At 42.2% G+C, this 25,055-nt stretch overlaps 2 protein-coding genes across 6 annotated transcripts; one reads left to right on the forward strand and one right to left on the reverse strand.

The window, feature by feature from the left end:
* Positions 1-1,016: 1,016 nt before the first annotated feature.
* On the reverse strand, positions 1,017-21,689 carry hcls1 (hematopoietic cell-specific Lyn substrate 1). 5 transcript variants are annotated; one of them, XM_061959574.2, is made up of 20 exons: positions 21,561-21,689; positions 21,114-21,197; positions 20,961-21,034; positions 14,400-14,523; positions 14,208-14,318; positions 8,735-8,789; positions 8,551-8,661; positions 8,322-8,432; positions 8,095-8,205; positions 7,866-7,976; positions 7,681-7,791; positions 7,497-7,607; positions 7,367-7,422; positions 7,223-7,292; positions 6,986-7,134; positions 6,831-6,911; positions 4,895-5,108; positions 4,742-4,843; positions 2,140-2,205; positions 1,017-2,072 (listed from the first exon to the last, which is right to left on the reverse strand). In XM_061959574.2, exons 2-20 carry the CDS (start codon positions 21,195-21,197, stop codon positions 1,936-1,938), a joined length of 1,989 nt encoding a protein of 662 aa, XP_061815558.1. In that variant the 5' UTR covers positions 21,561-21,689; the 3' UTR covers positions 1,017-1,935. The 5 variants fall into 5 exon arrangements, with proteins under 5 accessions (XP_061815558.1, XP_061815557.1, XP_061815561.1 ...); XM_061959573.2 differs by having other exon boundaries at positions 4,742-5,108; XM_061959577.2 differs by lacking the exon at positions 8,095-8,205 and having other exon boundaries at positions 4,742-5,108.
* On the forward strand, positions 1,034-1,871 carry llph (LLP homolog, long-term synaptic facilitation factor). Its single transcript, XM_061959586.2, has 2 exons — positions 1,034-1,247; positions 1,372-1,871. The coding sequence occupies exons 1-2, from the start codon at positions 1,034-1,036 to the stop codon at positions 1,533-1,535; spliced, it is 378 nt and encodes a 125-aa protein (XP_061815570.1). The 3' UTR covers positions 1,536-1,871.
* Positions 21,690-25,055: the final 3,366 nt, after the last annotated feature.

Here is a 25,055-nt window from a genome sequence, read left to right on the forward strand (position 1 = left end):
AACCAGGTAAAATTGAGACCAAAGATCTCTTTTCCAAGGGAGACCTGGCCAAGAGGGCAGCAGCAAGGTTACATTAAAAACAGTAAACAACACATAAAACATCAAATTTACAACATTAAAAACTTGCTCACGTAACACATGTGCATACAGACAAGGTAGACTGCAATCATTTCACAGAAGCTTTAAACTCATTTAATGTAATAAGGGTTTGAAGTTGAAGATTCGATTGTAGGTTATTCCAAGCCTTCGGTGCTGAAAGCCTAAATGCTTTCTTGCCCAGTTCAGTTCTTACTATTGGGGACGACAAATTGCAGAACATTCATTGAACGAAGATTGTGACTTCCTTCAATGAATGAACTTCATTCTCCATCTTCACACTGTTTCTGCTTCCAAGTGCTGCGAGTGCGTGTGTTGACTAACATGCCAGCATTGTCACCCGGCACACACGTCAATAAAAAAAAAAAGGCACCAGTATTTTTCAAAATCAGTATAGTGCTATTTTTAGTTAATTGGTACAGCTGTACTTTATTAGTACCAGTATACCATAAAATCCTAGTTGGAAGTGATGGAAAACTTGAGTAAACATGATTGGTGGGACTCCACTTGTGACGTGAGTCACAACACAACGACCAGAAGGAGGAAGGCAGTGATTTTATTAAAAAAAACTGCAAATCTATCAATTTAAAATATATTTGGCAGACTCACGGATAAATGTATGACAATTAAGTTTTTACTCACTGTAGATGTTTTCAGGGTAGTTTTGTTAAGTGTAAACTTGACAATTTTTATCGGAGCTTTGTGGCACGGGTACTTGTCCAATCCGAATGTTGATGTTCTGGATAAATTAAGATGTGTATTCTACCTCATCAGTATTGGTGTTTAGTGGTGATGAAAACAACGCAAATGCAGTTGCACTCTGAAAAGAGCTCACGATTCAAGCTTGAAACACTTTGAGTGACCACTGTGGAGAACCAGCCAGCAGCGATGTCACTTGTACGTTTCCTTTGCCTTCCCAGACAGAACATCAACAAACATGGCCAAAAGCTTGCGTAGCAAACGGAAGAGGAAGATGCGAGCAGAGAAGAGGAAGAAAAACGCCCCAAAGGAGTTAGTCCGCCTGAAACAAGCCCTGAGTAACGACAAGAAAGGCGATGCCATCATGACCGACCTGGAGGAGATCGCCACTGTGGTGCCGGCTGAAAAGATCAAGGAGGACGCTGATGTTACGACAGAAGCTGGCGATGGTGGTGAGTGAGGCTTATCATCATCCTTCCTTTGGAATCTTTATCATTGGTTTATTTTTAATTGCCTTTCTTTGAAATCTTTATCATTGATTTATTTGTAATTGTTTTTCCCCCATTCGCATTGCAGAGCGTAAAATGGAATTGGACAGCAAGCGCAACAAGAAGACTATGTTGAATGAGCATGGACAGTACCCTGTGTGGATGAACCAGCGACAGGCCAAGAAGCTGAAAGCCATGCGACTGAGAAAGAAAGGGGGTCGGGTCAAGAAGAAGAAGGGCATTGCCTGGTGAAACAAGATGTTTGTTTTGCTTCCAAACCTTCACCCTCAGAGACTGTAAATACATTTTATCCACGATGACTCTGACAAGTGACTCACAATGAGGATAACAATGCTAAGGATATTATTGTCTTTATTTGTGTGGAACAGCAGCTATAAATGTACGGACAGATGCAAGTAGAAGATGTGAGCAGACCAATGGCTTGATTGTTCTCATGTATATTTTGATATTTTTTATCAGCAAACAGGATGGATAAAACACCTACTTGTTTTCCTCATATGATGAGTTTCCAATTTTCCCATTTAAACCACACAAAGCTCAGACTTCAAATAAACTATCTGGAACACAGGCCTATTGAATTTGTTGCCATACGAGCCTCACCACTCAAGACCGTGACTAAAAGTAGCGGAGTTTACTGCATCAGCTTAACGTACGCTGCTGGAAAGAGGCCGGTGCGTCCGTGGCAGTAGCCCTTCCACCACCCCTCATCGATCATCTCGATGTTGGTGATCAGGTCGTCCGGGTTGAAGGAGATCTCATCGGTGTCCTCTGCGAAAAGTGAGCAGATATGTTCGTGCAAGAGCACAGGAAAAAAAGGCAAAAAGTAACAACATACCTCCTTGATAGTCGTATATTGCTTTCGCTTGGACGCCACCTGACAGGTCTTCATAGTCATTTATAGCTGTAGCGATATTAAAAACAAGTTAATTGTACACTGCCAAACTGCTTTTTAAAAAATTTAATAAAACCGCATAAGTCACCATAGGGCCGAAGAAAATTGCAAGTGCCAGCACTTTAAGAAGATGAGAAATTGGTACTTACCCACATACATACACAAATACAGTACATACATCCACACGCACACTCACTGTACAAACATACATACACTCATGCATATAATCACGTTTCATCAAACATAGATTAATATTGTTCCCCTAGGGGAAACTGGGTAACACCAGCACACTTACAAAGCTTAACCTATTGTTACTATAACAATCTACAAGGTGGATACAGTTCGCTTCTCTTTCTTCCTCTCCGTTTATCTGCTTTCTTTTGTATTTCAAGTTTTCATCACGTGTGTATTGCATTTGAAACAATTGTATTGTTGATAGAAGTAATTATTATTCATAATCAATAGTGCTATTTCTATTGCTCCATTTGTAGTGCAATAATATTCATTGTCATTTCTGTGTTACTAATATTTACTTCAATAACTGCTTCTTTGCCATCACTTTTTATATCATATTTGTACATATCCTATTTGCTGATGTTCTGTTTTTGTTGTTATGCCCCTCTTGTCTCTGCAATTTCTCCCTCTGTCTTCCTTTTTTCCCTCTTTCTATGCCCTCCTGCTCTTAACATTAATATAAATCCATTTAAATAAAGTCAAACACAAATAAGGCAACAAGAGAAGTATCCCACACTTCTCTTTTGTACAGTAAATCTTTACAGCAGATATGGGCATCTACATTAACAAAGATTTGCCTGAGTAGCTGGACAGGACAAAAAAAAAAGATGAGGAAACACTATTGAATTCAACAAAGAGGTTCTGCTCCACTTCTTGCTGTCTTTGCAAACAAGAGTCTTTAATAAAAGATAAATAAAATCAAATGTTTACTTATCCAATTAATTTCTCATTTATATGTATTTTAACAGTTGTCCCTCAATTGGTTCTGAACATGATCTGGTAAACAATTTTTTTGCATGTGTTTTGTGGACTTGGAGAAGGCATTCGACCGTGTCCCTCGGGAAGTCCTGTGGGGAGTGCTCAGAGAGTATGGGGTACCGGACTGTCTGATTGTGGCAGTCTGCTCCCTGTATGCTCAGTGCCAGAGCTTGGTCCGCATTGCCGGCAGTAAGTCGGACACGTTTCCAGTGAGGGTTGGACTCCGCCAATGCTGCCCTTTGTCACCGATTCTGTTCATAACTTTTATGGACAGAATTTCTAGGCGCAGTCAAGGCGTTGCGGGGATCTGGTTTGGTGGCTGCAGGATTAGGTCTCTGCTTTTTGCAGATGATGTGGTCCTGATGGCTTCATCTGGCCAGGATCTTCAGCTCTCACTGGATCGGTTTGCAGCCGAGTGTGAAGCGACTGGGATGAGAATCAGCACCTCCAAGTCCGAGTCCATGGTTCTCGCCCGGAAAAGGGTGGAGTGCCATCTCCGGGTTGGGGAGGAGATCTTGCCCCAAGTGGAGGAGTTCAAGTACCTCGGAGTCTTGTTCACGAGTGATGGAAGAGTGGATCGTGAGATCGACAGGCGGATCGGTGCGGCGTCTTCAGTAATGCGGACGCTGTATCGATCCGTTGTGGTGAAGAAGGAGCTGAGCCGAAAGGCAAAGCTCTCAATTTACCGGTCGATCTACGTTCCCATCCTCACCTATGGTCATGAGCTTTGGGTTATGACCGAAAGGACAAGATCACGGGTACAAGCGGCCGAATTGAGTTTCCTTTGCCGGGTGGCGGGGGCCTTAGAGATAGGGTGAGAAGCTCTGCCATCCGGGGGGAGCTCAAAGTAAAGCCGCTGCTCCTCCACATCGAGAGGAGCCAGATGAGGTGGTTCGGGCATCTGGTCAGGATGCCACCCGAACGCCTCCCTAGGGAGGTGTTTAGGGCATGTCCGACCGGTAGGAGGCCGCGGAGAAGACCCAGGACACGTTGGGAAGACTATGTCTCCCGGCTGGCCTGGGAACGCCTCGGGGTCCCACAGGAAGAGCTGGACGAAGTGGCTGGGGAGAGGGAAGTCTGGGCTTCCCTGCTTAGGCTGCTGCCCCCGTGACCCGACCTCGAATAAGCGGAAGAAGATGGATGGATGGATGGAGGAATTATAAATCAAAAAATTTCATAACTGAAGCAGAATTTTTTTTTTACAATTTTCTAAATAATTTTTTGAACATGAAATAACACGTTTTTCACTTTTACACTCTAAATCCAATATAGTAAGGCTTCCTGAGGTTGAGCCAATCAGGGGCCACAATACTGAACCGCGCTCTAATTGGTTTGTGTCCTTCAGTGGCCAATATTACTGTAGTAATAATACCTTTAGTTTATTGAACCATTTTAAAATGGTTTAGTTTTGAACCAAGAAATTGTAGAATATGCTTTAAAAAAAATCTGCAATGTGGTAAAGCTGCAATATTTGAAGCGCGATGTGGCAAGGGGCGTCTTGTCCTGCAGTATTCCAGTGGAAAGTGACAAGCAGCATGTTGTGATGCCATACCTGACCAAGGTGGAGGAGGCAGTGCTGTGGCAACTTCCTCGTAGTCATCGCCTACTTCCTCCACCACAGGGGGCGCTGTGGCAACTTCCTCGTAGTCATCGCCTACTTCCTCCACCACAGGGGGCGCTGTGGCAACTTCCTCGTACTCGTCGCCTATTTCCTCCACCACAGGGGGCGCTGTGGCAACTTCCTCGTAGTCGTCGCCGATGTACTCCTTGTAGTCATCGCCTCCAGCCTCCACCGTGGGTTCATCATACACGTCGATCTCCTCCTGTTCCACAGGGGGTGGCAGTTCATCCTGGAAATGGTCTGAGCGTGGGGGCAAAGCTGGAGGCTCATCGCCGGATTCTGGCTGCTCCTCATAAATCTAGATTTGATAAAAAACATGAACATTTAAAAAAAGGGCTTTTATCCATCCATCTTCTACCGCTTTTCCCTTTTGGGGTCACAGGGGGTGCTGGAGCCTATCTCAGCTGCATTCGGGCGGTAGGTGTGGTACACCCTGGACAAGTCGCCACCTCATATCAGGTATTTAAAAATGAGTTGTACTGCGCAATGATGGCCCCTTGTGTTGGAAGTGTGGATTACAAGTGAATCATCTTTAACCTTATTGACCTCATGGCCCAACTTTTCCAAAACAAACTCAAATATTAAGACTGAATTAGTAATCTCACTCTTAATTTTAATCTTTTTTAATAATTATATGTAACCTACTTACAGTTTACAACCTTGTCAAACAATATGTTAATCACAAAGATTATTATCAAGGCTTATGTCAGACTATACAAAAACAAATACTAATCAAATATACTGCAAAAAAAGAGACTCCATCCATCCATTTTCTACCGCTTGTCCCTTTCGGGGTCGCGGGGGGTGCTGGAGCCTATCTCAGCTGCATTCGGGCGGAAAGTGGGGTACACAAAAAATTCCATACAATTACGCAGTGCTAACCGAACTGTAAATAGAATATAAGTGCAAATAAAACTACACCTTCACCACTTTAGTCGTAATTTTTGCGCTTAAGAAACTTCTCTATGACTTTAGCTCCAGACTTCTTCTGTTTGTTTGATATTGTCATTACTGCCAGAGGTGGTGGAAAAATGTATTACAACTGAGTACCGCTGTGGCCCATACGGACCGACCACAGGTGAGAAACAGATATCTTTTGACGGTCCTCGAAGGGGTGCTGGCGGCCCGACAATGGGCCCAGGGCCCTATGGTTAAGAAACACTGATTTAACCTACTATATATACTAGGGGTGTGGGGAAAAATCAATTCGAATTCGAATCGCGATTCTCGCGTTGTGCGATTCAGAATTGATTCTCATTTTTTTTAAATCTTTTTATTTTTATTCTTATTTATTTTGTAATTTAAAAAAAAAAAAAGTTTTTAATTAATCAATCCAACAAAACAATACACAGCAATACCATAACAATGCAGTCCAATGCAATACCATAACAATGCAGTCCAATTCCAAAACCAAACCCGACCCAGCAACACCCAGAACTGCAATAAACAGAGCAATTGAGAGGAGACACAAACACGACACAGAACAAACCAAAAGTAGTGAAACAAAAATGATTATCATCAACAACAGTATCAATATTAGTAACAATTTCAACATAGCAGTGATTAAAAATCCCTCATTGACACGATTAGACATTTATAAAAAAAATTAAAAAAAGAACAATAGTGTCACAGTGGCTTACACTTGCATCGCATCTCATAAGCTTGACAACACACTGTGTCCAATATTTTCACAAAGATAAAATAAGTCATATTTTTGGTTCATTTAATAGTTAAAACAAATTTACATTATTGCAATCAGTTGATAAAATATTGTCCTTTACAATTATAAAAGCTTTTTACAAAAATCTACTACTCTGCTTGCATGTCAGCAGACTGGGGTAGATCCTGCAGAAATCCTATGTATTGAATGAATAGAGAATCGGTTTGAATCGGGGAAAAAATCGTTTTTGAATCGAGAATCGTGGGACCCCAAGAATCGATATTGAATCAAATCGTGGGACACCCAAAGATTCACAGCCCTAGTATATACATTTAGTAGCATAACATAGGTCATTCTGACCTGTGGTTGTGTTTCTTCTTGCACGTTCGAGTCGTCCTCTGGTGGGACTTCACACTCTGCTGCCTCTCTGCTCTTCTGCACCTGCAGCGAACATTCACACCAAAGAAGTGACATTCTTCACCGAGACTTCAGAGGAAGCCTTTATGGCGGATCACCTGCTGTCCACGTTTGGCTTCCTCTCGCTCGCTCTTCTCTCTGTCTTTCCGCCTGCTTCTCTCCTCCTCTACTCTGCGTGAGTTCTCCTCGTCAGAGGCCTTGGCCATGCTCTCGAAACGAGCCTTAAGCTTCCCCGCGCTGGCGCCGGCTGCCCAGAACACAATGACGGAGGGAGGATGAATGAATTGAAAAAGTTGGGTACATTAAGTATAATAACAAAGTGATAAAGAGCTCACAGGCTTCTATTGGTTGTGTCTTCTCATAAGCAGAGGCAGGGGAGTCCATGTCAGAGAAGCCTGATGCACTCTTCAAATACAATATTTACATAAAGTTACAGATTGATTAAAATGTTATTCATTTCTGACATCCTCCTTACAAACCTTATCCATACGCTCTGACTGCACACCATAGCGACCGCCAAAACCTGTTGAGTAATCTAAACAAGTCCACTGGATCAGTGGGATGTATTGAATGAGCGCGGCAAAATGCTTGCGGCGTATCTTTCCTTACCTGTTTGGGACTGGTGCTTTTCCGTGCGGCCCAAATAGTCGTATCCCACGGCCGCTTTGTCCACTTTCTCCTTCTCCACGCCATATTTGCCTCCGAAACCTTTGGAATAGTCTGCATTGATGATAAAGAGAGTGGAAACGTGAGCTCGGAGTCATGCCGCAGTCGAGCAGCAGCGTCGACGCGCCTTTCTGAGATTGATGCTTCTCTGTTTGGCCTTTGTAGTCGTAGCCCAGAGCGGCTTTGTCCACTTTTTCCTTCTCCACGCCAAACTTGCCCCCGAACCCTTTGGAATAATCTGGTTAGATAAAAAAAGAGAGAGAAAACATGAGCTGTGAGTCGAGCAGCAGTCGAGCAGCAGCGTCGACTCGCCTTTCTGAGATTGATGCTTCTCCGTTTGGCCTTTGTAGTCGTAGCCCAGAGCGGCTTTGTCCACTTTTTCCTTCTCCACGCCATATTTTCCCCCGAACCCTTTGGAATAATCTGGTTGATAAAAAAAAAAGATGGCGAAAACCTGAGTTGTGAGTCGCGTCCTAGTCGAGCAGCAGCGTCGACTAACCTAAAAAAAGAGGGAGAAAACATGAGCTGTGAGTCGACTAACCTTTTTGAGATTGATGCTTCTCCGTTTGGCCTTTGTAGTCATAGCCCAGAGCGGCTTTGTCCACTTTTTCCTTCTCCACGCCATATTTTCCCCCGAACCCTTTGGAATAATCTGGTTGATAAAAAAAAGAGGGACAAAACATGAGCTGTGAGTCGAGCCCTAGTCGAGCAGCAGCGTCGACTAACCTAAAAAAAGAGGGAGAAAACATGAGCTGTGGGTCGACTAACCTTTTTGAGATTGATGCTTCTCTGTTTGGCCTTTGTAGTCGTAGCCCAGAGCTGCTTTGTCCACTTTTTCCTTCTCCACGCCATATTTTCCCCCGAACCCTTTGGAATAATCTGGTTGATAAAAAAAAAAGATGGCGAAAACCTGAGTTGTGAGTCGCGTCCTAGTCGAGCAGCAGCGTCGACTAACCTAAAAAAAGAGGGAGAAAACATGAGCTGTGAGTCGACTAACCTTTTTGAGATTGATGCTTCTCTGTTTGGCCTTTGTAGTCGTAGCCCAGAGCAGCTTTGTCCACTTTTTCCTTCTCCACGCCATATTTGCCCCCAAAGCCTTTGGAGTAGTCTGTGCACAGAACGATAACACACCAGACGTAACACAAGTATGGTTTTCTTTATTTCTCGTTCTTTTGACTCACCTTTCTGTGACGTATGCTGCTGGACTTGTCCTTTATACTCAAAGCCCAGAGCAGACTGCATGGACACATTTAGGAATTGATTTTAAACTCAACTGACGTAACATATTGCATCATTACTTGTGTGTATTCATTTTTAAAAACTATTAATAATCTACTTGCTAATTTACTGGTAACATGTTTTTACTTTCTGTTGTAACATGGTTATATCTACACTCCGGTTGAAATGTATTAAATACGTATTCTTCTGTTTGGATGGGTTTTGGGCGATCGAGCCAACATCAAGTAGTTACATGGGCTGATATCCACATAAATAAAACACAGGATGTCCGTGTAACAATATCAGTAATTCCAATTATTTCCTTTTTCCTTTTGTTACGTACAATATTTTGAGCAAAATAGAGTCAATAGTGAAAAATAACTAAATACAAGCAAAAAACACTATTGGCTCGGATTTAAATATTTTCTTTTTTGGTCCTCCTGTGTCCAGGGACTTATTTTCTTTGGTTTTCAAAAAAAAATATTTTGTCACAATAAAAAATATTGATCTGATAACTGCATTACCAACCATATACTGATATGGTATCACCACCAGGGCCGGCCCGTGGCATAGGCCGTATAGGCAAATGCTAAGGGCGCCGTCCATCAGGGGGCGCCACGCCAGTGCCACAAATGTTGGAGAAAAAAAAAAAGAAAAAAAAGTTCGTACTATTATTTCTAAATACAAAAAATAATCCCACGTTAATTAAAATGCAAAGTAAAGCCTATTTAATAGAAATATTATTTGTTACAACATTACGCCCCTCCCCCCGCACGGTGAGCCCCTCCCTTCCCGTATCATGACTCTTTTTGGACGTCACCACATCAAAAAATCAACACAAGATGTCAAAACGGCCAAAACTGTCAGGTGCCCAGGGAAGAAAAAAGAGAAAAGAAGAGGAGGAGAAACGAGAAAAGACAGAGGTAGCAGGTAGGTAACGTTAGCCAACATGAAATTATTTGTCTGTTACAGAATGTGATAGTAACCTGGCTCTTTAGCATTAAGCTAATGTTACATGATTCGGCAATTGCTAATCAATAAATAGCTAGTTCTGTTTTAACGTCGGGTTAATTTTGTGGAGGGGGCTAAATTGTTATGGAAAATAATAATGTAACGTTAGGTAATTATAGTACTCCCACCTTACATTCCTCAGGGACATTTGTATTAGATCTTTTAAGCAGGTGTTTTTTGTTTACATTGTTATTGCCTTCTGGTTAGCTAATGTTTGCTCTGCAGGTAATAGTCACTTTTCCACGCCTTTATATATTAGGTATAGTTGTAAGTAAAAAAAAAAAAAGGTCAAAGACAAAGCTATTCGGTTTCTTGTGAGTATATACACTTCACTGCCGATGTGGCTGGGGCGCGCCACCTAAAATCTTGCCTAGGGCGCCAGATTGGTTAGGGCCAGTGTTGATCACCACCAATGTTCCCTCTAATTGTTCATGTGTGTGAGCAAACACAAAAACTCCCTGAGCATTCAGTAGAGCACATGTGAGCAACATCACACGTGGCAATACCAGCAGCACACCTGTCTCAAACCAATCTTTTATAATAACACTCAAATGAGAGGAGTCATTTTCGTGAGATTATTTTGTAATATTAGTGATTTGGCCCACTTGTAAGGAAAATAAAATAAATCTTGTTTTTCATAAGCTATGGGTTAGTATTGTACAATATGTCTGGGTGGGGGTCCTGCTTTGGAAATCATTTGTACCCCTTTCAGAGATCACATTTAGTTGCCCTTAAACATCCTCATGTTGCACAATGAAATGTAAGCATAGGATGAAGTGTGCATTCCTGTAACTTTCTCTAGCAACAGCATTCCATGATTAATATCAATAAATTAACATTAATAATAAATGACAGTAGAATAAGCACACGTATGACTGAGGAGTCGTAGTGTAACTTTGTGTGGTGTTTGAGTTGTCCCACTTTTTGTGTGGCCATAAACGCACCAGTGGCTTAGTGCCATGCGTGTTGGTGACAGATGACAAGTTGGTTTTGGCCTGGTTTGTACGGCAGAAAATGACTAGTTTTTCGAGATAGAAGTTGGTGTGGTTATGGCCGAATATAAACAGTTTTGCTCAATAAAGTGATCGATATAATTCCTGTCCTCGAAGCATCTCGATATAGACGTTACAATAATTGAACGGTGTTCAATTGAACGGTGTTGACGAACACCGTTAGGGCCGCTTGTTGTCACTGTCACTCAGAGTTGCATTGCAAAATTATACAGAATAAATGTGTTTATTTTGTTTAGAATTCAGATGGGATTTGATTTGGTGCGCGGCATATATTTGCTGTGCGCAGAGGACGCTTGAGCAGTGCGCAATTGCGCAGGCGCGCACCTTAGAGGGAATGTTGATCACCACTGTCGATTTTTGTATTGATGCCTCTCTTAGTGGTTAATATGGTTTATTGCAGTGCTTCTTAAATAGTGGAGCAGACAAGCCCCCCCACCCCCCAGTGAAGTGTCAGTGGGGACTTCGAGTATTAGCATCATTTTACTTCTTGAACGATTGACAAGCCTCCAGCTACGTGACAGCACTGCTCCAATTGAGCAACAGGCTCACCAGGAAATATGACATATACAGTACAGGCCAAACGTTTGGACATACCTTCTTAATCAATGTGTTTTCATTATTTTCATGACTATTTACATTGTAGATTGTCACTGAAGGCATCAAAACTATGAATGAACACATGTGGAGTTATGTACTTAACAAAAAAAGATGAAATAACTGAAAACATGTTTTATATTCTAGTTTCTTCAAAATAGCCACCCTTTGCTCTGGTTACTTTTTTCGCACACTCTTGGCATTCTCTCGATGAGCTTCAAGAGGTAGTCACCTGAAATGGTTTTCACTTCACAGGTGTGCTTGAAGCTCATCGAAAGAATGCCAAGAGAGTGCAAAGCAGTAACCATAGCATAGGGTGGCTATTTTGAAGAAACTAGAATATAAATCATGTATTCAGTTATTTCACCTTTTTTTGTTAAGTACATAACTCCACATGTGTTCATTCATAGTTTTGATGCCTTCAGTGACAATCTACAATGTAAATAGTCGTGAAAATAAAGAACACGCATTGAATTGAAGGTGTGTCCAAACGTTTGGCCTGTACTGTATATGTAAGTATACAATAAGGTTTAAAAACAACACACACAGCTAGGTGGTATGTAAGTGCTGGTGCCGGCAATTCAAAGAGAGGTTTGTACAGATTAATAAATATTATGAGGTTCTTAATCGTATTTCAATTTAGGGAGGGCAAGGAAAAGATTTTCCCACAAAAAATAATTGAGAAGCACTGGTTTATTGTATTCCTGTTTAGCTATTCCACATGCTCCAGTGATAATAGTACTTGTAAAAAATATACAATGAGGGCAAGGATTTGTGACTTAGAAAAGTCCTTCGTACAGTGGAGGGACGTTAGCCGCTAACTCGCGAGCAGGGTCTCCATATTGCGTTGTGGACATGTTGGTTCGCTTGTCGTTGGCAAATATGCAGGACACAGCTAGAATGTGTCAACCACATGAATTATGACGATATTATTAAAAGCTCTATCGTATATCGTCTATATTCACACACCTTTCAAACTACAAGTCCTCACTTGAGATGCAAAAGAACCTCTGACTGTAGGCCCCAAAAAGACCTGCCCTCCTATGCTGTGCCATGTGTTTGTATTGCTTGGATTAACATGACGTCACGTCCCGCTCATTAAATGAGTGGTGGTCAAGGTAGCTCTGTTCTCAATGGGTACTCGGCGCAATTTAGACTTTCTAGAAGATAAAATGCTCTATGCTTGTGTTGTTTTCGGCTGTACTAATAGTTCAAATCGGGAAAAGGATAAATGTATCTTAAGAGTTCCTCGAAAGGGTTATGAAAAAGGGCGGAAGAGTGCAAGATTTTACAAAACGACAACCAGAAAAGTAGCACACACACTAGTCCGAGGGAGCCGCGTCGAAGAACGCACAAGTTTTCAGTGATCACTTCGTTAAAGGTTTGTTTGATATACTTCTAATGTTTATTATTCCCCATCTAAGTATTATCTTGATATTATTTGTATTTCTTAAACACGTTTGCTACGAGTGTTTCAAAGTCACCAACTCGGCGAGTCTAAATAAAAAAAAGCAAATGTAAAATAAAACGTAAAAGAGTTAACCCAGCAGGCACAAGACATTGATACAACGTTGATTATACATACATGTCCTTTAAAACGGACTTTGGAACAACGTTACAAAATAGTTGTATTGGTGAATTGAGACAACGTTGATGTCCAGCGTTGGATCCACGTTGTTGGTTGGGAGATTACCAAATTTCAATGGTCAACTCAACGTCAGAACGCAGTATTGATTAAACGTCGTCAAAAAGCATGTTGTTTCAACGTTATGTTTGAGCTGCTCAACGTCAGGACCTACTTCAACAAGTTCTCAACGTTGTTTAAATGTCTTGTGCCTGCTGGGAAGCTTTTACCAAAATAATTGAATTGAATTATATTTATTTAGCGCTTTTACATAGTGAAACCCAATATCTAAGTTACATTTAAACCAGTGTGGGTGGCACTGGGAGCAGGTGGGTAAAGTGTCTTGCTCAAGGACTCAACGGCAGTGACTAGGATGGCGGAAGTGGGGATCGAACCTGTAAACCTCAAGTTGCTGGCACGGCCACTCTACCAACCGAGCTATATACCGCAATCCTCAAGGAAGGTTTCAGCATAGAAACAACGTTGACATCTATAGTTATATTTTGATAAAGACGGGGAAAAACAAGCTACTCGTAAATGGCGCGCGCAACAGCAACAATAAACATGGCGGTTGACACTAAGTTAAATCAAGAAATGCAACCTTACCCCAACAAAAACGATCCGTATTTACCCTGGAGAGTCTTGACACCAATGTCCTTGACCCAGCCACACACAAAGAAGTTGTAGACCTCCATGCTTTTCTAAGTTTTTATCTGTTTTGTGGTGTAGAATGGCGTCTGGAGCACAATAGATCGATATGTCTGGGAAGGGGACTGACGTATAATCATTGATATTACTCGACAAATCTTTTTTTTTTTATTAAGTATAGGGATCTATTCCGTTGCATAGTTAAATTTCTTGCTTGTATCTGCTTTTTGAAGGAAGATTTAAACCTCTTTTGTACTCAGATAGTTTGCGTGCTGCTATCTTGGCTTGGTTGACCACCACTGGTTTTCACTTCCGGGAAGAAGTCACGTGATGGAATACAAGCAATAGAGGTCATTACCTCTGCCAGGAGGTTAAGTAATTTTGTCCGTTAGCTAGTTAGCAAAATAACTCAAAAGGTTATGGTCGGATTCTAATGAAGCTTTCAGGAAACAACAACAATGATAAACCCTTTTGTGACCACACTACCCACATGTCATTTGTCAGGAAGCAGCACAAAATCACTATGGAAACATAATGTCCTCTTACCTTGTCCACGCGGTCCTTCTCAACCCCAAATTTCCCTCCAAAGCCTCTGGCCGCGTCTTTCTGGGAGCTGTGCTTCTCCACCTGAGCCACGTAGTCGTGTCCCATGGCCACCTACACGTCCACATACACATACACAGTCCTGTCAGACAGCTTGCCTTTAACTGCAACAAGCAGGTTGACGGTCCATCGAACCTTGTCCATGCGGTCCTTCTCTACTCCAAACCTGCCCCCATAGCCGTAAGACGCTTTGGGGGTCTCCTCCTGGTGCTTCACCTGCTCGTGCTCCGCGGCCACCGTCTGTCTCAGCTCTGCAACACTGGACAGTAAATGAAATATGAACGTTTAATGTGGCCATTTTGCAGTTACAGGTCGATACAGAAAGATTCTACTATTAATTGGAATAGCTTTTACTATCCTTATATCTTCATTTTTGAGCACCAAAACGCATTTAAAAAATACCCCTGTAAACCGTAAGCGTGTCCTTTCTCTGCTGTTTGGGGTAATAAAAAGCTTTATGTCACTTATATATTTCTATACATCAATTTCAGAATCTAATGGAAAGTACATATAACCTTGTCTAGTACTCAAGAGTTCTGTTTTCGCTCTGATTTCATTTCTTGCCGAATCTTCCTGTCCTTTTCACTGCTGAACATGGCAGCAGAAACTAGTTTAAAGGGGAACTGCACTTTTTTTGGAATTTTGCCTATCGTTCACAATCATTATGAAAGACATGACTATATATTTTCGGGTCTCCCTATGTCTAGCATTAAAAGATTACAATTGGTACAAAATGCGGCTGCTAGACTTTTGACAAGAACAAGAAAGTTTGATCATATTACGCCTATACTGGCTCACCTGCACTGGCTTCCTGTGCACTTAAGATGTGACTTTAAGGTTTTACTACTTACGTATAAAATACTACACGGTCTAGCTCCGTCCTATCTTGTCGATTGTATTGTACCATATGTCCCGGCAAGAAATCTGCGTTCAAAGAACTCCGGCTTATTAGTGATTCCTAGAGCCCAAAAAAAGTCTGCGGGCTATAGAGCGTTTTCTATTCGGGCTTCAGTACTATGGAATGCCCTCCAGGTAACAATTAGAGATGCTACCTAAGTAGAAGCATCTTAAAACTCATTTGTATACTCTAGCCTTTAAATAGGGGGGGGGGGGGGGGGGGGCACAGGTCCAGTGGCCATGGATGAAGTGCTGGCTTTCCAGAGTCGGGACCCGGGGTGGACCGCTCGCCTGTGCATCGGCTGGGAACATCTCTGCGCTGCTGACCCGCCTCCGCTCGGGATGGTGTCCTGCTGGCCCCACTATGGACTGGTCTCTTACTATTATGTTATATCCACTATGGACTGGACTCTCACAATATTATGTCAGACCCACTCGACATCCCCTAGAGGGGGGGGTTACCCACATATGCGGTCCTCTCCAAGGTTTCTCATAGTCATTCACATCGACGTCCCACTGGGGTGAGTTTTTCCTTGCCCTTATGTGGGCTTTGTACCGAGGATGTCGTTGTGGCTTGTGCAGCCCTTTGAGACACTTGTGATTCAGGGCTATATAAATAAACATTGATTGATTGATTGATATGTTATTTTTTGTTTTGCATTCTAAATATTAAATACATTCGATGAAAGTCCGCTCGCTTCCGCCTATAAAGCCCTGAAAATAACATCCAAACACCTCCGTTAGGATTCTATATACATAATGTAAGTATATACACTATATTTCCAAAAGTATTTGGCCACCTAACTTGACTCACATATGAACTTGAAGTGCCATCCCATTCCTAACCCACAGGGTTCAATATGATGTCAGTCCACCTTTTGCAGCTATTACAGCTTCAACTCTTCTGGAAAGGCTGTCCACAAGGTTGCGGAGTGTGTTTATAGGAATTTTCGACCATTCTCCAAAAGCGCATTGGTGAGGTCACACACTGATGTTGGTCGAGAAGGCCTGGCTCACAGTCTCTGCTCTAATTCATCCCAAAGGTGTCCTATCGGGTTCAGGTCAGGACTCTTGCTTACGACATATGCAGTCCTTTCCAAGGTTTCTCATAGTCATTCACATCGACGTCCCACTGGGGTGAGTTTTCCTTGCCCTTATGTGGGCTTTGTACCGAGGATGTCGTTGAGGCGTGTGCAGCCCTTTGAGACACTTGTGATTTAGGGATATATAAATAAACATTCATTGATTGATTGACATTGACTCTGTGCAGGCCAGTCAAGTTCATTCACACCAGACTTTTCGTCCGCGTCTTTTCATGTCGTTCTCGCCATTTCCGAGTCCTAAATGACTGTCAAAGTGTATCAACTTGTAGTAATACCTACTCAGACGTCTCATGTCCGAGTGAGATGCAGGATTTATGATCTACAACAAACTTACAGGGAGCAAGGAAGCAGCAGATCACTCGATGATGTAAAGAGAGGGACACACAGAAGTGATCGCGGTGTTGCGATAAATAGTTTGTCTGCGTTAGTGCTTATAGTAAAAAATATCACTAATACTTGGTTAATATTCAGTGTAAATTGAGTATTGTTGGCGCTTTTTGAATGGTTATTTATTGGGTTTTATAGGCGGAATAAGTGAGCTCCCGTTGGCTCCGTTATAAGCAGACTTTTATTTACAAGAGAATGCATTAAAAAAATCAAGCCATGGTCATGTCTTTCATAATGACTGTGAACGATAGGCATAATTCCCCCCAAAAAGTACATTTTCCCTTTAAAGGGGTCATACTATGATTTTTTTTTCTACATTTAAAATACTTCCTTGTGGTCTACATAACATGTAATGGTGGGTCTTTAGCCAAAATGTTGCATAGATTATGTTTTACAGACCACCTACAAGCCGCTTGTTGACCGTCTCTTCAGGATGGGCTGTTTTGTGGGGTGTATTATTTACGTGCCTCCACTTTGACTGCGTCTTTTCCCTATGTTGTAGTTTTTAGCGCTTCCATAGCGAGGCTACTGACAGATATAAGTTAGAACTATACGCTACTTTGTACTAGAATGGCAACAGCTGAAGTTGCATGTACGAGCCAGTCTGCCCCACAACCAGAGGATAGCAAAAAAGAAGGAACTTATTGACTTGCGCAAAGCTCTTCTGGTAAAAATGTATTATATCCGCTGACGTCAATAACTGGAACAACGTCACAAATTGGGCAAATTCCAAACGGCACGCATGAGGCAGTACGAAGTAAGGAAAGATTGTTTTATAAACATCTCCGCCATGCCCCCATGGTTTGGTTTCAAATTTTGGGGATTTATGCAGATCCCAAATACACAAAAACAGGTACTAATAGGTAAGAAAAGTTGGTTTTGCATAATAGGGCCTCTTTAATGTACAAATACATCTAATAGCCTATACCAGGGATATTCAACTAAACTGTTTCCAGAAAGCTAAGGGCCAAGGGTGGGCAGACTCATGAGCGCTCTTTTTTTAAGGACCTTCTGCAAAAAAAGCTTGTGAAAGATCACAGCAGTCTAGTGTTTTTAAGAATCTGCTGCAAAAGAGCGAGTTTCTCACAAGATTTTCGAACTGAACTCGGGGGGCCGCCACTTGAATAGCGCAAATGATGAAGAAGAGAGGACCTACAATGGCACCTTGAGGAACACCACTAGGATAACTAAAGAAGTTGAACAAACTGAGTGCATCTGAAGTAAATACTACAGTAATACCTTAGTTACCGTACTTTTCGGACGATAAGGAGCACTTAAAAACATTTTATTATCTCAAAACCCGACAGTGCGCCTTATAACTCGGTCTGCCTAATGTACGAAATAATTCGTATTTTATGTACCACATAAAAGCTATTTTATTTGGTACATGGTGAAATGATAAGTGTCACCAGTAGATGGCAGTCACACATAACAGATACGTGTAGACTGCAATATGACTCAAGTAAACAACACCACAAATGAATATGTTCCATTGAAAATATAGAACGTTACACACGGCGCTCAAAAATCTATCAAAATGTTTTAGTACGACTTTGGTAAGCTATGATGGATTGTACTGTGCTTCAACATACGATAATTATTGTGGTGTGTGTGTATAAATTAAGACATTATCTGGCGTTTTGTTTTGCAATATTATGCAAAAGCATCTTTTCTTACCTTCTGGTACCTGCTGATCTGTATTTGGGATCTGCATAAGTCCTGAAAATGTGTGCGCTTTGACAATTGTAGTCCATGTTGACGCCATAGTCGATAAGCTTCTTCTTTTTCTCTATCTTCTGGTTATGGGACATTCATCCTCCGCTGTTGCCATTTCTAATATAAAGTAGTGTAAAGTTCTTACTTATATCTGTCAGTAAACTTGCCATGAAAGCTCTAAAATATACTGGTGTAGTGAGTTTACATTATTCACACAAGGAACTTTAGTTATTAGAGAGTTCCGGTCGGACTTTTTTTTGCAGGACACATTTCCGGCGTTGTTAGTGCACTAGTGAGCCATGGATGAGGAGATGCTGTTCTGTTATTGATTTAAGTAAAGTCTGAATGTCATTAAAACAGTTAGCTCCATCTTTTGACACTTCTTCCACTCCCATTCTTGCACGCTATACCACTACAACAAAGATGACGGAGAAAAGACGCTGCCGAAGGTCCATCCATCCATTTTCTACCGCTTGTCCCTTTTGAGGTCGCGGGGGGTGCTGAAGCCTATCTCAGCTGCATTTGGGCGGAAGGCGGGGTACACCCTGGACAAGTCGCCACCTCATCACAGGGCCAACACAAATAGACAGACAACATTCACACTCACATTCACACACTAGACCCAATTTTAGTGTTGCCAATCAACCTATCCCCAGGTGCATGTTTTTGGCGGTGAGAGGAACCCGGAGTACCCGGAGGAAACCCATGCAGTCACGGGGAGAATATGCAAACTCCACACAGAAAGATCCAGAGCCCGGGCTTGAACCCAGGACTACTCAGGACCTTCGTATTGTGAGGCACATGCACTAACCCCTGTACCACTGTGCTGAGCCACGTAAATAAGACCGCCCACAAAACAGAAGGTGGCTTGAAAATGATCTATAAAACATAATCGGTGCAACATTTTGACCAAAGAACCACCATTACATGTTATGTAGACCACAAGGAAATGTTTTCAATTTATAAAAATATATATATATTTATACGCCCTTTAATGCGCTCTGTAGTCCGGTGCGCCTTTTGTATGAAAATAGACCTGAATAGACCCGCTCATCGCCAGTGCGCCTCATAATCCAGTGTGCCATATGGTCCGGAAAATACGGTAAGTAAATTCCTACGTAAAATAATTGTAACTCACAAAAAGGAAAGGACTTAAAGGGGTTCCTTGAGGAATGCCTGAGTTATGTAAATCACAAGTTTGGGCACCAGTGTTCTATGTTTGCGATCAAGGGTAAAATGTCAATGTAAGGATCTGCCAAAGTGTTTACAGTAGTCCACATTCCTCTATACAACAGGAACACTAGTGTTTATAGCAGTGGTTCTTAACCTGGGTTCGATCGAACCCTAGGGGTTCGGCGGAGGTCAAGACACACCCGACTCATCGTGTAAATAAAAACTTCTCCCTATCAATGTATTACGGATACGGCAACAGCAGAAGTCAGACTGATATGCAGGTGTGTATTTTGTTGTGAGTTCATGCACGGTGTTGGTTTTGTTCTTTGAACAAGGCGATGTTCATGCACCGTTCATTTTGTGCACCAGTAATAAAACATGGTAACACTTTAGTATGGGGAACATATCTGCCATTAATTAGTTGCTTATTAACATGCAAATTAGTAACATATTGTCTCTTAACTAGTCATTATTAAGTACTTATTAATGCCTTATTCGGCATGGCCTTATTATAACTCTAGCCCTCTAACCCAGGGGTTGGGAACCTTTTTGGCTGAGGGAGCCATGAAAGCCAAATATTTTAAAATGTAGTTCCGTGAGAGCCATATAATATTTGTTTAACACTGAATATAACTAAATGTGTGCATTTTTAAGAAAGACCAACATTTTTAGAATATAATAAGTCTCTTATTCTTTTTAATAGCATTGTTATTCTGAAGCTTACCAATAATAAATAAAATACTTGTTACCATTAATGCGACTTCTTGAACGGGTGCGGTAGAAAACGGATGGATGGATTAAAATGCATGAGAATGTTTTATATTTTGATCGTTATTTTTAACACTGTGATTACCAGCGGAATTATTCATTACTTATCGTGTTAAGCAATGTCAGCTAAGAATTATCTGAGAGCCAGATGCAGTCATCAAAAGAGCCACATCTGGCTGGAGAGCCTATAGTCCCTAGCCCTGCTCTAACCCTAACCAAATAACTCTAAATTAAGTCTTTGTTACTTAGAATATGTTCCCCATGCTAAAGTGTTACCATAAACATATAACTTTGTCTTGAATTTGAAAGAAAAAAACATTTTATTTTTCACTAAAGAAGGGTTCGGTGAATGCGCATATGAAACTGGTGGGGTTTGGTACCTCCAACAAGGTTAAGAAACACTGGTTTATAGGAATGTGCTGCAAAAATGTTTGTCTTCCAAGTTTTGAACTGAACTCAGGGGCCCTGCCCAGGCTGAATTGCCCTGATAATGTATAGTGTTCATTTTAGAGTACAATAAAAGACTGCTGTCATTATTTGGAGAAGTTGCTGAGCTCTCACTTCCTCTTCCTGCTGCTGCACGGTTTGGTGGACACTGACCGCCACGTCTGACCATCAACAAGTGGACACAAGTCAGCACCTCTCCTTTTACCTGATGTGCTCTTTGCGGCCGGAGCCCTCAATAGTCTTGGCCCCCCATCTCTGCTCCTGTTCCGACACATCATTCTGAAACAGGAAGAGGTTGCATCAACCCTAAAGAACTTGACACACATTGCAGGAAGTCCACAAAAGCAAGCTTTACTACCTCAAAGTCTGGGTCGGTCTCCCAGTCGTCACCTTCTGCGTGCACCTTCTTGCTCACATTGTGGCCCACCACTGACTTCCACATCTCCAGGATTAACACACACAATAAGAGCATGATGACAGTGACTGATTCATATTTCCATAGTTGGAAAAAGCCTCCACAAGTTTCATTTCCCTAAAATGAGCAACACTGATATGTTTTCTAAATGTGTATGGACAACATTAAATATACATTCTTATAAAGCTACTAATTGCATTCAAATTGTATTAGACTTCTGTTATTGGCTGAATAGCAAAATCAGCAATGAATGTTCGCTACTAATGTCCACATTAAGTTATTATACAAATTAAAGTTCGCCCTGCATATCACTATCAGCCATTTCCACAGTCATCAAATATTGCAATACAAAATAGAAACGTCAAAGTACTTCAAGAGAAATTGACATACCTTTCAGTTCGTCCTTGCAAATATATTTCCGTGTCTGACTATGATGTGACAGCACAAATGGTTAAAAAAAAAAAAGACTGCGTGAACGAGCATCCTGGAAGCGTGGACGAGCGGTAATGGCAAACATCTTTAAAGCAAAGTCTTTAACAAAGAAAACAAGGTTACATTATGTTTCATGAAATGACGCATTTAAAAGGGGGAACAACTTGGGCTTTGAAATGCTGCATTCATGTTCAGTCGGACATCAAAAACTTTTTAAACAAATCTAGCTATTCTAATCAAATCTACTACTACAAAAAAAATATTTTTTTAAGGGAAGACATTTGTCAACAAAGACACTCCTTTTACTTAAAACTTGTGAGAATGTTCTGCAGTTGTAATACTCTGTTTCAACACTTGAGGGCAGAAGAGTGTGTGTATTTTAATAGCAAACAAATAACGTGTATTGTCTTACATTCAGGGCTTCACGGTGGCAGAGGGGTTAGTGCATCTGCCTCACAATACGAAGGTCCTGAGTAGTCTTGGGTTCAATCCCGGGCTCGGGATCTTTCTGTGTGGAGTTTGCATGTTCTCCCCGTGACTGCGTGGCCGGTTCCCTCCGGGTACTCCGGCTTCCTCCCACCTCCAAAGACATGCACCTGGGGATAGGTTGATTGGCAACACTAAATTGGCCCTAGTGTGGGCTTTGTTTATATTTAAAGTTAAAGTACTAATGATTGTCACACACACACTGGCGTGGTGTGGCGAGATTATTCTCTGCATTTGACCCATCACCCTTGATCACCCCCTGGGAGGTGAGGGGAGCAGTGGGCAGCAGCGGTGGCCGCGCCCGGGAATCATTTTGGTGATTTAACCCCCAATTCCAACCCTTGATGCTGAGTGCCAAGCAGGGAGGTAATGGGTCCCATTTTTATAGTCTTTGGTATGACTCGGCCGGGGTTTGAACTCACAACCTACCGATCTCAGGGCGGACACTCTAACCACTAGGCCACTGAGTAGGTATATGGTATATGGTATATGAATATGTCTTTTTTATTTAAATCTGTCAGTTACGAAGACATAAAAGTTCAGATAAAATCAATGTTGCTGCCTAAATTCAATAATTTTTATTTTGTTTGAATCAAATTAGGAATGTGTAATGCCATAGTACAATGTGTGGTGTTATAAAAAATGTTAATTCCTTCAGGTGGCAGCAAATCCACAATGGAACACTTCACGGTCCACGTAACGTACACGTCATCAAATCTCACATGCACAGTACAGGGCAAAAGTTTGGACACCTTCTCATTCAATGCGTGTTTTTTTTAATTTCAAGACTACATTGAAGATTGTCACTGAAGGCATCAAAACTATGACACATGTGGAGTTATGTACTTAACAAAAAAAGGTAAAGTAACTGAAAACATGTTATATTCTAGTTTCTTCAAAATAGCCACCCTTTGCTCTGATTACTGCTTTGCACACTTTTGGCATTCTCTCGATGAGCTTCAAGAGGTAGTCACCTGAAAGGGTTTTCACTTCAGCGGTGTCATAGATTTGATGCCTTCAGTGACAATGTAATAGTCATGAAAATAAAGAAAATGCATTGAAATGAGAAGGTGTGTCCAAACTTTTGGCCTGTACTGTATGTATTTTCACACAGCGCCAACTTTTGAAAACCAGGATGAGGTGATAGAATATGACAAATCTATTTGTGGCAGCATCGGACAATGTTTAAGTTTCACTTATGCATCTCATAGCACTTAACTCTGGTGCCTTATAGAAACCTTGATTAAAGCTCGAAACGCCACTGCTTTTTAAAGACATGGGAGGGTTAACCCCCAGTAAATACACCAATAATAATAACTTTACTAATGACCCCAAAACTCCGCTTCAATACCAAATAATTAAGGGGTGGGTTTCAGTATATTTTAGGGAGCCTTTAGTGACTAATGTTGCCAACTCATTAATAATTCTAAGACATACACTTGTAAATATTGTGATCATGAAGTGCACCATTTACTGTGCTTCCAGTTTATTACGTTAGGACGACTGACATGCTTCGAACGTTGAAGGCAATAATCGATGATGGGAGTGTCTACATGGAAGATAAAACTGGTTTACAATCACATTGTCTAGATTTGTTCATCCCATCTTGAAAAAGTCAAAAGCCTTATTTTCAAAACGAAATCTTGGGAGACATTTCATGCTGCGTGTAAAAACATTATTAAGGTTTTAACATGTGTTTTAAAAGGCTAGTTTTAATCAAATTAAGTCAATTAGTTTTTTAGTACATGTAACCATACCGAGTGTGTTTAGGTGACGATAAGATTAATATGGGGTGGGGCCCTTCAGGAGTCTAATAATAATAATGAATATATAATCAGGGGTCAGGGCACTGTACAGTGTTGCTAGAGCCGACCTGAAGAGAGGGATTAAAAAAAGCAAAGGTGGACCACAGGAGGTGCATAGAGTCCCATCTGTCCAGCAAAAACTCACGGGAGGTGTGGCGGGGCATTCATGACATCACGAACTTCAGAGGCTGCAATATGACAACTGCGGATCAGAGTGCGACACTGGCAGAGGAGCTTAACTGTTTCTTTGCCAGTTTCGAAACCCCCCAGCGACACTCATCTGCTCCAGCCCTGCCCCCGCCCCCACCGGGCTCCGGCGCCACTCCACTCACTGTACAGGAGCACAGTGTCAGACGAGTGCTCCTGGCTGTGAACCCCAGGAAGGCTACCGGACCAGACGGAGTACCTGGAAAGGTGCTCAGGACGTGCGCCCACCAGCTCGCTCCCCCCCTCACCAGGATCTTCAACCTCTCCCTGGCTCAGGCAGTCATCCCATCCTGCCTGAAGTCATCTACAATAATCCCGGTGCCGAAGAAGTCTCCCATCACCAGCCTGAATGATTACCGACCAGTGGCCCTCACTCCGGTAATCATGAAGTGCTTCGAGCGACTTGTTCTCCAGCACATCAAGGACCATATCCCTCCAGACTTCGACCCCCACCAGTTCGCATACCGGGCGAACAGGTCCACAGAGGACGCCATCGCTGTTGCTCTCCACTCTGCTCTGAACCACCTGGAGCAGCAGCAGAGCTACGTCCGGATGCTCTCTGTGGACTATAGCTCTGCCTTCAATACAATAATCCCGGACAGACTCTGCAATAAACTGGACACTCTTGGCCTCCCCCCTCTCACAAACGCCTGGATAAGGGACTTCCTAACAGACCGACCCCAGAATGTGAGACTTGGCCCGCACCTCTCATCCTCCCGCACGCTGAGCATCGGCTCCCCACAGGGCTGTGTGCTGAGCCCCCTCCTCTACTGCCTTTACACCCATGACTGCAGTCCGGCCCACAGTGACAACCTTACCGTCAAGTTCGCCGACGATACCACAGTGGTCGGGCTCATCTCCAGGGGTGACGAGGCTGCCTACAGAGAGGAGGTCCTAAAGCTGACGGCCTGGTCTTCGGAGAACAACCTCGCTCTCAACACCAGCAAGACCAGAG

The sequence above is a fragment of the Nerophis lumbriciformis genome, linkage group LG05 (assembly GCF_033978685.3).
Source record: "Nerophis lumbriciformis linkage group LG05, RoL_Nlum_v2.1, whole genome shotgun sequence".
NCBI lineage: Eukaryota > Metazoa > Chordata > Actinopteri > Syngnathiformes > Syngnathidae > Nerophis > Nerophis lumbriciformis.